This window comes from Acanthochromis polyacanthus, chromosome 15 (genome assembly GCF_021347895.1).
Source record: "Acanthochromis polyacanthus isolate Apoly-LR-REF ecotype Palm Island chromosome 15, KAUST_Apoly_ChrSc, whole genome shotgun sequence".
NCBI classification, from domain to species: Eukaryota; Metazoa; Chordata; class Actinopteri; family Pomacentridae; genus Acanthochromis; species Acanthochromis polyacanthus.
In genome coordinates, this window is record NC_067127.1 from 19,434,290 (window position 1) to 19,447,598 (window position 13,309).

Sequence of the window (13,309 nt, forward strand, 5' to 3'; positions counted from 1 at the left end):
AAACTCATAATGTATCATCATAATATTACAACAGAGACCTATATTTGTTGTGCCTAGATATTTGTGGACTGTCATTTGATTCATAAGGGACTGGACAGGATGCACAGGCCTGTTTCTTGTGTTACCACCTGATAATATAGGCTCTATTGCTCCATCTAGTGGTCGCTTGGATTAAAGCCAGACAAGTTTTTAAACAAGAAAACCCATCACAAGAAGTAATGTAGCTCTCTCTCAGGAGGCTCCCTCCACTAAACCCTGAGGCAGGGCCAAGACTCCTCTTTATTATTTGCCACCAAAACACATTTATGTGGAGTAATTTTCCGCCCCTGACCACTCACAAAACTTTTTTATTTGGCCAGTGTGATAAATTAGTAGTAGTAGTTGCCAAAATATAGCAGCTCAGAGGAAGCATTATTAGTCGTGAATGCTCCCCTGGGGTGGATCAGTGCAGTGTGACGTTTACAATAGTTGTCAGGGGAGGTTTTTAGAATCTGTAGCCTATTATTATAACAAACAGAGAATAAATGTTGTGCTGCAGCTACACCTCAACGGCCTGCAGGTCATGTGGCCTCCCCTGCATGTCAGTAATTTGATCTGAGCAGCAAACAAAGACAGTCTCTGGGCAACATGCGCTTACTGCAAAGACGCACAAGCATTCTTTGAGTTTCTCCACAGGTAGTAATGACTGCAGCACCAGATCCCTCCAAGCCGTTCTCCGCAGAGCTACATGTCATCAGACGGCTGAACTCCAGTCTGTACAGGGACGGTGGTGGAGATGGACTGGGCGCCGGTCGGGCACTTTCTCCTAGATTTCATCTTTCTGCCGGGCACGTCTTCCTGTCTCCTTTACGAGACGACGTCCCCCTGTTGGACCCTTGCTGTGGTCAGCTGAGCGCTGGAGCAGAGGTGGACCTGGGGGTCAAAGGTCGACAGAAATTCATAGATTTCCATCATGTGGCTTCTGCTCTACAAGTCCCTCCAGGCTTCAGAGAGAGGCCTCAAACAGCCCCGATCCACTCTGGTATCTGTGTGGACCTGAGCGAGGACAAGGCCTGGAACTCCAGGAGGATCCCTGATGCAGCCTTGAGAGCTCGACTAAATGGTAAAATATCATGAGATTATTTCTACATTTACATAATGTTCTAATGGTCAGAGCAATGGAGATGAACAGGATATCTACTGTAGAGCAGTCAAAGCTGGAATAACAACAGGACAACTACACCAAACTCCCAGGGGCACAAAATATATTCAGGATTAGTCAGTTAACTGCCTAGTGGAAAAACAGAAAACTAATTAACAACCATTCTGATGATCAATTAACCATTTTTCCAAAGCAAACATCCAATATTCCCTACTGCCAGAATCTCATTTGTTAAGAATTCCTGCTTTTCTTTATCTCATTTTTAAGTAAATTGATAATCATTACACATTTGCATTGTTGTTTGGGAAACAGAAGCAATTCACCTTAGATACTGTGAAATCGTATCGCTGGTTTTTCACTGTAGACCCAATGATTAATAGGCTATTCAAGAAAGTAGGCAGATTAATAAAATTGGTCTTGTTTGTTCCCAAAAGAAAATTTGTTAGGTGGCAGTAAAAGCCAGAAGACAAGATAAAAACATAAAGTATGTGAAGACATCATGAATACAAAACAGAAAAGAGAAAGAAAGGAATACAGATTAAACATTAGCTTGTCGCCCAGCTGAACGGCAGACGTTTTACTGCAGTTGCTGCTTGACTTTGGCTCATCAGTCATGTCTGCTGCAGGGTGAGAGGTCAAAGCACCGGAGATCAGCAGAAACAAGATTATTGGGATTTTTCATTTAAATTACTTAAGATGTTAAAACGCCACACAAACAATACTCAGACCACCCTTCTGCGTTTAAAAATAAAGCAAACATTGCTTGTAGTATTAAGGAGGGCCTCATTAATGCTGCTACTACTGCATTTCTGCCTCTATGTATACACAATTTACCTTTTGTCTTCTGTGCAGGACTTGTGTCACAACCTAATTAAATCATCTAAATTCATCAGCTCTTTGAGTACAATCAGAAATTTGATTAGAAAAATAGATGCTTAGAGCCCTTTCGTGCATGGCATCTACTACAGTGGTCAGTTAGTCACACTTCAGCGGAAACCATAGTAATTAAAATAATAACTCCTGACCAACAATCTGTATTCCTCTATAATCGGTGTCTTTACTAAGGTTTCTTATTGTGAAAAATTATAACTAAAAAATGACTGATGTTGGTAGAAATGTGCCTTTCACCTTTTCAGTATTTAGCAAAAACTTTTAATTCTACAAAAACACTAAATACAAAAAGCGTGTGTCATCTTTTGTCTATGAGTGAACATGCAGTTGTTTGCTGTAGTGTAATTCATGCATGAACAGTTATATTCTGCTCATCAGTGTGCATCAGTTTCATGAAAAAACATGAATACAGTGATATTATTATCGGATATGAATTATTGTGAACGCTGCACATAAGATAGATGTAAGTAAATTGATGAGGATTTATGGTGATGCACGTTAATTAAAAAATTTACCTGCAAGTGGTGGTTTCTCACAAGAAATTAATGGATTTTTGCTAAATGAGTTGCATTTTTCTCAAAGCCAGAAAACTCTGCTTCACTTACAAACACCAAACTTTATTTCTATCTATATTCTGAAGGTTTTTAGAGAGGAGTATATTCATGCATCATTCATAGTCTGGTTTATGGAACATTTCATTCCTAACTACATTGTGAAAATCAATTTTTTAGGGCTGTTCACAGTATTTTCTGATTTATAAAGCAATAAAAAGTGATACCTAAATTCCACTTTGCGAAAGCATTTATTTATAATGTGTCAAAAAAATGAAAAAAGGATTTTTATTGAGACAATGCAACCGCTGCACATTGTTGTAAACATAAAGTGTCAGAAAACTTGTACTGGAAAAAAAAACTGCCTAAATGTAAGTAATCAACTCGGGACTTTTCACAGATATACAGTAAGGTTCAAAGGTTTGGGGTCACTTAGAAATGTCTTATTTTTGAAAGAGTAGCAGTTTTTTCAATGAAGATAACATTAATTTAATCAGAAATACAGTGTAGACATTGTTAATATGGTAAATGACTATTCTAGCTTGAAACAGCTGATTTTTAATGGAATATCTACATAGGGGTACAGAGGAACATTTCTAGCAACCATCACTGCTGTGTTCTAATGCTACATTGTGTTAGCTAATGGTGTTTAAAGGATAACAGATGATTAGAAAACCCTTGTGCAATTATGTTAGCGCATGAATAAAAGTGTGAGTTTTCATGGAAAACATGAAATTGTCTGGGTGACCCCAAACTTTTGAAAGGTAGTGTACTTGTTAATGGACTGCTTTTTTCTCCGCTAACCCGTAGCATTTCACCTTAAAGTGAATTTTAAGCCACTGATGTGCCCAGTAGTGAATGGTTGTGTGTCTTTCTCAAAAATAATAAGAATTGGAAAGAAAAAAAACCTAAACAATTTGACATGTATGAAAGGATTAAATGTGATTAGGCTACTCTAGCATGTCTTATCTACAGACAACAGTTTGTACACTTGTCTTGGCAAAATGTTTTTATATTGTTGCCCTGGACATTACTTGTAAGCTAGTATTTTTAAAATGTAAACATTAGATACTGTGAGCTAACTTTAGTGGTAAAATTTATATTTTGCTCCTGAATGAGTCTCAATCTAAGGTAACTAGTTAGCATGGCTGGTAGTTAGCTACTACTGCTAGCAGCTTTACTCAACATTTTTTGTTTTCTTATAGTTTTCCATGCTGCCAGTATAGTGTACATTGATGTAAAAGGGATTTCTATTTCAGTCAATGCTTTAATTGCAGCTCTAAAGCTGTAAATCCTAAATAAATACCCAAGAAATTTATTAAAAGCCTTGTACTGACTGACTAAACTAGCTGTCAAAGTTAGCTTAGAAAAAGACAGCTCATTGCAAGAACAGGATTTACCATTAAATCTGATAGTGTGCTTACATGTAGTATAAATTTCTCTTCAAAGAAGTTATCACAAACAACCTGACACATAAAAAATCTGCAGCTGCCTGTACTAAAGATAAGCAGGTGTGTGAGCTGTTGGTTTCTGCGTCTCTGGGCCAAATACCGTATAATCAAGTTGTCATTTGTAGTCTGGAGTGTGCTGCTACTTGATGGGTACTGAGAGGAAACAGGATTCAAATACAGTTCACGCAGAGCAGGGGTTGGTCAGCAGGGGCCTGAGGCTGATTTCTGCCCCAGGGCCTCCTTGCAGGGCAATTTGACCTTAAAGCAGTTAATACTGTGCATAGTTACACTGCATTTTAAATTTGCCCGTGTCCCAGAGACTGTATTGTTGTTGCCATCTTCAGGTTCAACCGATCCTGTTAAAATTCAACTGCACTCACTGAAGACATCAACTAAAGCGGCAACGCGCGACAGTCTGCCTGATAAACATGCTGGACCTCAGGTGGGTGATGACTGAATTAGTTTTCCTGTTGAAGTGCACTGTGGTGCCTTCAATTTACTTGTTTTGCCCAACTGAGAAATTAAGCATTTCACACATTAAACAGTTCATTCATTTTTCCTGTTTAACTCTCTGAGCACATAAGCACTCATTGATTTATACACTCAATCTAGTACAGTGCAGACATTGTGGTTGAACCCATGCTGCCGGCTTAGTTTCTAGACAAAGTAGTTATTATTGCATTTCATCACGTCGCTACTGAATTAATCACCTCCCTATCACAACACAAGAGCATATTGAATATGTAAAATAACAATCCACCTTGCATGTTAAAGCATCACATCAGACTACTATTATGTGGGCAGGTGTTCACTTTGAGAACATAACCCTGCTTTACTGTTTAGTTTCTGGATCTGCTAATTGAAGTAATCATAATTATCCTGACAGACATTATTCTAGTTTGAGAGTGTTGTCTAGTGAATGGAGGTCTGATTGATGTCTGTATTTAAACACTACAGGAGGAGAAAAGCAAACACGCTGCTTGCTGATGTGTAAAAACATTCGGATTCAATTAAGTGTGTACATCTGGATTTTTGTATTAGCTTTTGTTTTTCATTCATCATTTAAAAAAACATCCTGGCATTGTGTGCTTTTAGGCGCATTAGCAGTGTTCACTTTAGGGATGCTCATTTAAGTGCATTTGTTTGGTTCATACTGAAAGATCAATACAACTAAAGGATGGAATGTGATAATATTTGACTCATAAATTCTTGTCGCTCACAGAATGAACTGAATTTTGGAGATTTTATCTAGTTTTCTGCATCTTAATTCAATTAAATACCTGCAAAGCTAATGTTACCATGCAAACAAATAGTAACATGACAATCCACGAAATAGCAAACATGATAAACACGCCTATTATTCAGTGTTTTTGCATTGTTGCTGCCGTATTTGATCATCTTTTGCTCAGAACACTGCTGTGCCAAAGTCCAGCCTTGCAGAGCTGCTAGCATGGCTGTAGTCTGCCTCATTATACATTTACACTGACTTCATGAATTTTAACTAAGGTGAATTTGAGCAGATTGAGTTGGATTTTGGAGCCACTGCAGATCAGCAAATATTGGCGATAATTTGTTCGAAACATTACACTGTTTATATTACAAATTAATGGTCTACTTAACCATATTGGAATTTAAGAGAGAAATTAATTCGAATTTGTGTGCAGGACTTTATTGATGTGCTGGATATTCTATTTTTTTAAAAAGCACTGATGTGAATAGATATCAATAATACATAAGCTTTATGTATTCAGTAGTTTGTAAAGATGAAGAACGAAAGACAGAAATCAACACTAATAAGCATCCAAGAATTAATCCGGTAAAAAAAACAAAAAACAATCATCCATTGGGGTTTCATGAACTAAAGCACAAAAGACAGTTTTGCATAATAAATTGTCAGAAATCCAAGAAAAATGCTTTGATTTCTGTCAAACACAAGCTTTGGCCCGTTCCAAGTCTGCAATCTTTAGCTTTTTTTTAGAAGTTTCTGTGTGTTTTTTAAAATAACAAAACTATGAATATTGTATTTTAAGGCCTTTTCTTCTGATCTGGGACTGCGGACAGACAACTCAGCAGCAGCTCAGCGCTTCAGATACACCTCTGCAACACAGAGGTCAGAACCTTTAAATCACAGTGAAGTTAGACAAAGCTCACCTCCCACATAATCCATCAAGTAGCGCCCACACACGCTGTCATTCTGCTTGGAGTGTTATTGGGAGTGAAGTGGTTTGATTTTGTGCTCCAGTGATGTCATGAGGGAACACTGTGTTCGCTTGTTGTGTTAATTGCTGCTCAATGAAATCATGCAGATGAACTGTAGCCTTGCTTAAAGCCTCAGGGAAGAATCAGCTTCTCGGTTAATAAGCTGTCTAATATACTTTGCGCAATGAAGGAGGTCTCTTTAAGAATCCAAATTAAGGCAAATAACTTCTGGGAATCAACTTAATCAATTGTACTTGAGGCGCTTGCTTCGAGTGTTTAATGGCCAGAATTGTACGTTTAATCACAGAAGTTATGAAGAAGTCCGCTGGGACAGGAAGTTGCCACGGCGCTTGCAGGCCCCAGAAACAACCCTGGAGAAACTGGCGGACCCAGTGAGTGAGCGACCCTCATCGAGGCGCTACAACGGCCGACCTCAGCTGTGGCAGGTGAGCCATGGAAACCAAACAATGACAAACGCTGCTAAGACCGGAGCTGAGCTGTTTTCTAATGCTGACGGCTGCTAAAGGTTTATACTCAATCCCACAACTGAGTGAAGGAAATTTGAATTTTTAGTGATTTCTCTTTCGGAAAAGGGTCATAAATATCACAGGGATTTTTCAAAGAATAGAGCTCAAGAGTTCCATGTAGCTCCATGATAGCTCTGAAAGATCTGATTTACTGTTAAGAAAGTAGTACAGACACTGTGTTATAATTGATGTACCTGAATGTAAAAACTAAAACTCTCCTCATACGTATCACTCTTGTCATTTAAAAAATCAGCGAGAGAAACACTTCAGGACCACTGCACCCAGGATCGGAGTGGGACTCACTTTCAGCCCTGGACTTTCATGCGTCACCCCTGCCCACTTTAGATCACGACCTATTACTATTAAAATCATGTAATTCTAGCCTTGCATGTTAAGTCTACAATAGCGCACTGTTCTGCAAAGTCTTGTAATTCAGTGTGTTTTTCTAAAATGTTTCCAATCCAGTGCAAGTAAAGGTTGCTTCACAGTGTGGATCATAGACTGTATATATAGTGGACGTAGCATCTGGCTCCAGAATTGAAGCCCACCCGGAAGTGCCAAAACTTGCAATATCACGCCGTCCGCTTGGGCTGGCTCCAAAAAGCTTTTGCTCCATAGACCCCAATTCATTTTTGGAAAAAATAAAATTTGATAGACTGATTTTCTACAGCTCAGGATTTTTTTCCCGTTAGTTTTCATGGTCAAAATGAGAGATCAGGTGGCCGATCTTAAAATAAATCAATACTGAATTTTAAATAAATCGTTAAAGTTGGCGGAGCCAGGGGGCGTGGCTATACTTGATAGACGAGCAACAGAAGCCTCTGCGGTAAAATGTGGGCGGGATAAGCGAGTTCTCAGCCAATCCTGCCCCTAGTTACTCTCCGGTCCAGTCTGTTTGATGATGCTTTTTACGTCACTGGCTCCAAAAAATCCAAAACGGCGACCAGGAAGTAGCAAAATCCGGGCTTCATTTTCTCGGCGTTGAAACCAACGGGTGACGTCACGGTTAGTTTACGCCTGGTGTGGATATATTTCAACATGAGTGCACATCTCCAAGATCATTCTTTACAACAATATCAGAATCTATGTCCTGTTCAAATAAGTGTTCAAGGATATCCAAACCTTAAAAATGGCATAAAAGAAAAAATAAAAATATTAAATTAAAAAAATAAAATAAAATAAAAGGTGTTGCCCTTTCTAATAACACTATCATCTCTTTTTCCTCTGCAAGGAAACAGTTACATCACAACTTAGATTTCACAAATATGAGAACATCAGTTAAAGGGCTCATCTCCATCATTACTCTTTACAACATCACAATGTCCTTTTTTTGCAATATCAAATATCAAGCAAATTAGTGTTCACAGATATCTAATCATCATGAATAAAGAATAATTATTGTTCCGTGTACGGTCCGTGACCGGCCCACCGGGAATTGTCCCAGTCCTCCTGATTAGCCACCCCAGGCCTGACTGCACCTGTTTTTAGCCTTTTTTTAGCCTTTCTATTTTTAAAAGTCTTTGTGTATTTTGTTTTTGTAATACTGTCTGATTTGCTGTATATGTAACCTGTTTTTGTTGTTCATCTTGTCGTATGCTGCAAAATGAGAAGTAGTTCTCAACTAACTTTCCTGGTAAAATAAATGTAAAATAAAAAATAAATTAAAAATGTAAGTAATTAGCACTTTTTCTTCTAATCCATTCATTTACATATATTTTTTTTTGTATTTGGCCCTAGTAAATGGATAAATCCATCCATTATCTACATATCTAATCCTCATTAGGGTCACCGGGGAGCTGGAGTCTATCCCAGCTGACTTAGAGTGAAGGCAAGAGACACCTTAGACAGGTCAGCAGTCTATCACAGGGCTACATATACAGACAGACAATCACACTCACATTCACACCTACAGATAATTTAAAATCACCAATCAACCTCAGCATGTTTTTGGTCTGTGGGAGGAAGCCGGAGAAAACCCACACATGCACAGAGAGAACATGCAGACTCCATGCAGAAAGATCCCGGGAACGCCGGGACACGAACCGGGATCTTTTAACTGCATTGCAAAAGTGCTAATCACCAATCCACCGTACAGCCCAAAATGAATAAATGTTATTTTAAAAAATGTTGCACATTTCCTATCCGTTGCCGACCTGCTTGCATGCAGTATAAAATGCAGCATGAAGACTGAGGGAGGTAAAGGATGCTCTATATTTTTTCTATCTTTTTCCTGTCAAATCCCATGATAAAAACAAAACAAGCTGAGGTCCATCCTACTAATCACTCCTGCATGATCTCATCCCTGTCATCTTCTGTCCACAACTTCATTTGCAGAGCATTGGTTGGTGTTTTCACATAAACTCTTTATTTTGCAGCATTTGAATGCCTCTGTTTTGGGGATTTCAACTCCTATCAGCAGCTATCCACTGCTATGTGGGTCAGCCCTAAAACGTTGTTTGAAGATACATCCTCAGAAACATTAAAGCAGCGAGCAGAGCTGCAGAACCCAGCCAGAAATCCCACTGGGCCCATCCACCTATTCAACCATCCCACAGCGCAGCACTACTCCCTCTTACTGTCTCTCTCTGTGGTGTTGTGTCTGTGTTTTCTTTCTATTCTCTAAAATGCATTGATCCAGTTTGTGTAGCACCCTACCTGCAAACTACCCACTGGCCAGTGTGCTAGCTGACTCCTCTGAGCCATACACTTTCACTGATGTCCAAAAACTATTAAAAACACAGCGGTGAGCCACACTGTTGCCCTGGGTGACGTACGAACACGGGCAGGTTGTTTGAATCAGTCCTACAAACACCACTCTGCTGCCTTTACCCAGAAATGTGCGTTAAATCCAAGGCTAAAAATCCCAACAGACACATGTCGGTTTGGTTCTTTTCATGGGATTAGTCAGAAATAAGAAAAATCATCACCATCCTTATCCTTTAATCAGTGGGTGAAGATTTTATTATCCAGCACTGATGACAAAATACTGCGTGCAGAATATTAAAATAGCTCTGCCTGATAGAAGGTGGAGGTTAATGAGTTTATTCAGCATCAGCATTGTCACAGTCTACCTTTACACTGGAAAAAACGCTGCTCTCAAAACAAGAACAAAAAACTAATTTCAAGGAACTTTTACTCTGAAATAAGTGAAAAAAATCTGCTAACAGAACAAGTGAAAACAGCTTGGTAAGATTTCTTGAAATAAGATGTGATGTTTAGAATACTGAGATCTTAAAATTAGCTGGGAAAACTTATTTGAAGCTATATTTAACCAGGATTGTCAAGCTTTAACCTAAAATATGCCAGACATGCTAAAAAAACAAAACAGTTTTTTACTCAAAAACAGATTTTTGCTTTTATGTAACCTCCTAATTTGAGATGTTTTAACCCTCTTGTTGTCTTCATTTACAGGCACCAAAAAATATTGTTTCCTTGTCTAAAAAAAAATCCCCAAATTCAGCAAAAAAATCCCCAAATTCCTGAAAATTTGCAAAACCTTGAGGAAGAAAATTCCAATAATTCCTTAAAAGTGTCCCTTAAAGGTTTAATTTTAAAATAATCCCCCAAATTTGGCAAGAAAATTGTTGTAAATATTTTCAAAAAATGAGTAAAAATCTTCCACAAAATCCTAAAAATATCTGAAGTGATTACATGTATATCAGTAGAACTTCTAATATTTTCTTTAAGAACATTCAGATTTGTAAATGTTCTTAAGAAACATTTTTAACATTTCTTTTTTTCCACCACAAATTTTCAAAAAATTCCAAAAAATGTTGAAAATGTGCACATCAGAAGTTTCACTGTGAAAATATATATATGTTTTTTTTTTTCCACATTTCCAAACTTTAAAAGGGATCAATTTTGACCCGCAGGACGACATAAGGGTTGAACTTATTTTGAGTTTTCTTTTAAAATTCAACTCAAAACAAGATTATTTGAAGATTGTTTGACCTGTCTTAAAACAAGTCCCTCCATCCTGCTGAAATGTCTCCTGTTAAGTGAATTTATCGTAAATCAAGTCAGGATGAGATATTCTGACTAAAATTACCAAATAGATTTGGTAAGATTTTGAGTTTTTGCAGTGTACACAGTGAAGTGAGGGTATTTAGTTTCTTACCAGAGCTGCTTGATAAATTCTGCTGAAAGATCTATTGTTACTGTCCTTTCCAAGTCTGTAGGAGCCGACTGGAACAGACGACAGCTTCGATTGAGGAATGACGCCAAGAAACCCGTATCGTTGTAAGTTTTCAGCAACCAGCTTCTATCATCCTTGTGTTACAGAGTTTTGAAGCATCTGTACTTCCTCATTACTTTCAGCTGCAGTGGATGTCCGAGGTCAGGTCAGATCCCTCTATACACGTGAGTACTTTGTGTCTGAAAGTGCTGTGCGGTTGTTTTAGGCCCTTTGGATGTTTGATCAGCCCCTGATTTACTCTGCTGCTTGATAATGACCAAAAACACACAGACAGAGTCAGAAAGAAGCATCTTCAGAAACAAGAACAGTGTGGGGTCACGTGGAAGCATTTTCTCTTCAGCTTTATTGCAGAGCTTTTGTATTTGCTAATAGGCTCCTTCTCTGAGAGCTGATGCTGCGTGTGTGGGTTCTCACACATTTACAGAGGTACCATTGGCTCCGAGAACATGGAGAACATTGACAACACGGATGAAGACTTTCACCCGCTGACCCTGAAGAGGAGCATCATACCTCCGTACACACCTACAGCGCAGTGAGACACGTTTATCACACACACACATTCACTTCTCCAGAGCTCTTTTCCCTCTTCATAATAGTTTTTATTACCCTCTTGGTAACTAAAATGCCATCTTGAAGGAGCTCCTATTTCTATCTCACTAACCCTAGCACATTCTGATGCAAACTTCTGTTTCTGTATCAGTCGAAGCACCATCCCCGGCTATGCAGGCAAGGCTTCCTATTCTAACTGTGCTGCTGCAGTCTCTGTCCCAGATGTGTCCCATCTTACTTGCTCCTCTGGGTGAGTCTAACAGCAGCTTGTATGAAGCCTGCAGCGCGTGATTAATGTTGTCATTATCGTCATTTTTTAAAAGAAACGTTCTGTTTTTATTGCCACACAATCTGCCTTCCTTCACCCATCACTGCTCTTATGTCTTCAAAACACATTATTTGTGAATGAGTTTGAGATACAGGGCAAGAATTATCACAAGTGTCCACTGGAGGGCAATCCACTGACATCAGGTTGTACTCTGGCTGCACCACGCAGATGAGTCGGTGTTTTAATGTCACTGCGTTTGAGAATGAACTGCAACTCCGAGCAGCTAATACCAACATTACAGTCAACTTAGAAAATAAATAATCTAAACTGTCCGATTTACATCTTTCTGACTGCACTGCACACACACACACAAACGCATATAAAGTGCACATATATAATTAATATATTTCTATGATAATGCTGTATTCATGTACATATTAATATTATTATTATCATATGAGTCTTTTGATGCTTTGGCAGCATTATTTCCTGACACTTTCATCCCAGTAGCCCCCATTGTATTGAATTGAAATGAACAATTTTACCAAGAAAATTAATGTCATTGCTATTTATTGCTCGTAAAGAAGAAGAAAATTTTTTAGTCAAGCAGGCCTTTTGCACAGAGTAAGGCCTGCCTCAGAGAATCAGCCAGGTGTCTGGGATCAGACCAGAATCCTCTGAATCCTACGACTTTAAATCTTGAGCGAACAAGGCGCTGACAAATCCTCACAGAGATTTACCATGAGATCAGTCACAGTGTTAACTCGCCAAGAGAGACATCTTTCAGCTTAATTATGTTGATACAAATCACAGGAGTGGGGATTGTAATGCGCGGTGGTACAAAAAGCTCCAAAAACTAATTCTGTCACATTGAAAAATGAAATGAAAGAAAATAAAACCACTATATGGAAATAAAAAAGCAAAAAATGAGGACAGTTAGAGAGAAATGGGCAAACAAGATGAACTATATCACTATAATTTACAGTAGAAAAATGAATAATCACGATTATCTAATGTTCTTTATTTACTTTGTCTTTTCTTCTTGTGCTTATATGTATGTGAGTGGCATTGCTGTAAAGCTTTGCAGGTATCTGCATCAGCCAACTATATGTTATTTATTGCATGAGCGATCTGGTGACATACAGGCTAATGGGCAGTTGGAAAAGGCTGCAGTAATTGGAAATGTTAAAAGCAGATGGAAAAACAAACAAACAATGGATGTCATTCCTGAAGACAGACAGGTAGGAAATTTGAAATCTTGGAAAACTGGAGAGGAAATTAAAGTTCATTTGAGAATAAAACAATATTAAGACTGTTTGCAGAGGAGATAACCCACTGCAAAAAGTCTGTTTGTCTTATTTTTAGTCAAAATGTCTCATCTCACTTGGTTTAAGATAAATTAAATAAACAAGTGACATTTCAGCAAGATGGAGGGACTTGTTTTAAGACAACGCATCTTAAATATCTTGTTAAGTCAAACAACCTTGAAATTATCTTGTTTTGAGTTGTATTTTACAGGAAAAAAGTTTAATGCATC

At 38.3% G+C, this 13,309-nt stretch overlaps 1 protein-coding gene across 1 annotated transcript; it reads left to right on the plus strand.

Annotated features, from left to right (window-relative positions):
• Positions 1-980: 980 nt before the first annotated feature.
• Positions 981-11,642, plus strand: LOC127537462 (spermatogenesis-associated protein 48). The gene is made up of 6 exons (XM_051959729.1): positions 981-1,102; positions 4,379-4,476; positions 6,541-6,679; positions 10,932-10,999; positions 11,078-11,119; positions 11,380-11,642. Exons 2-6 carry the CDS (start codon positions 4,463-4,465, stop codon positions 11,489-11,491), a joined length of 375 nt encoding a protein of 124 aa, XP_051815689.1. The 5' UTR covers positions 981-1,102; positions 4,379-4,462; the 3' UTR covers positions 11,492-11,642.
• The last annotated feature ends 1,667 nt before the right edge of the window (positions 11,643-13,309 follow it).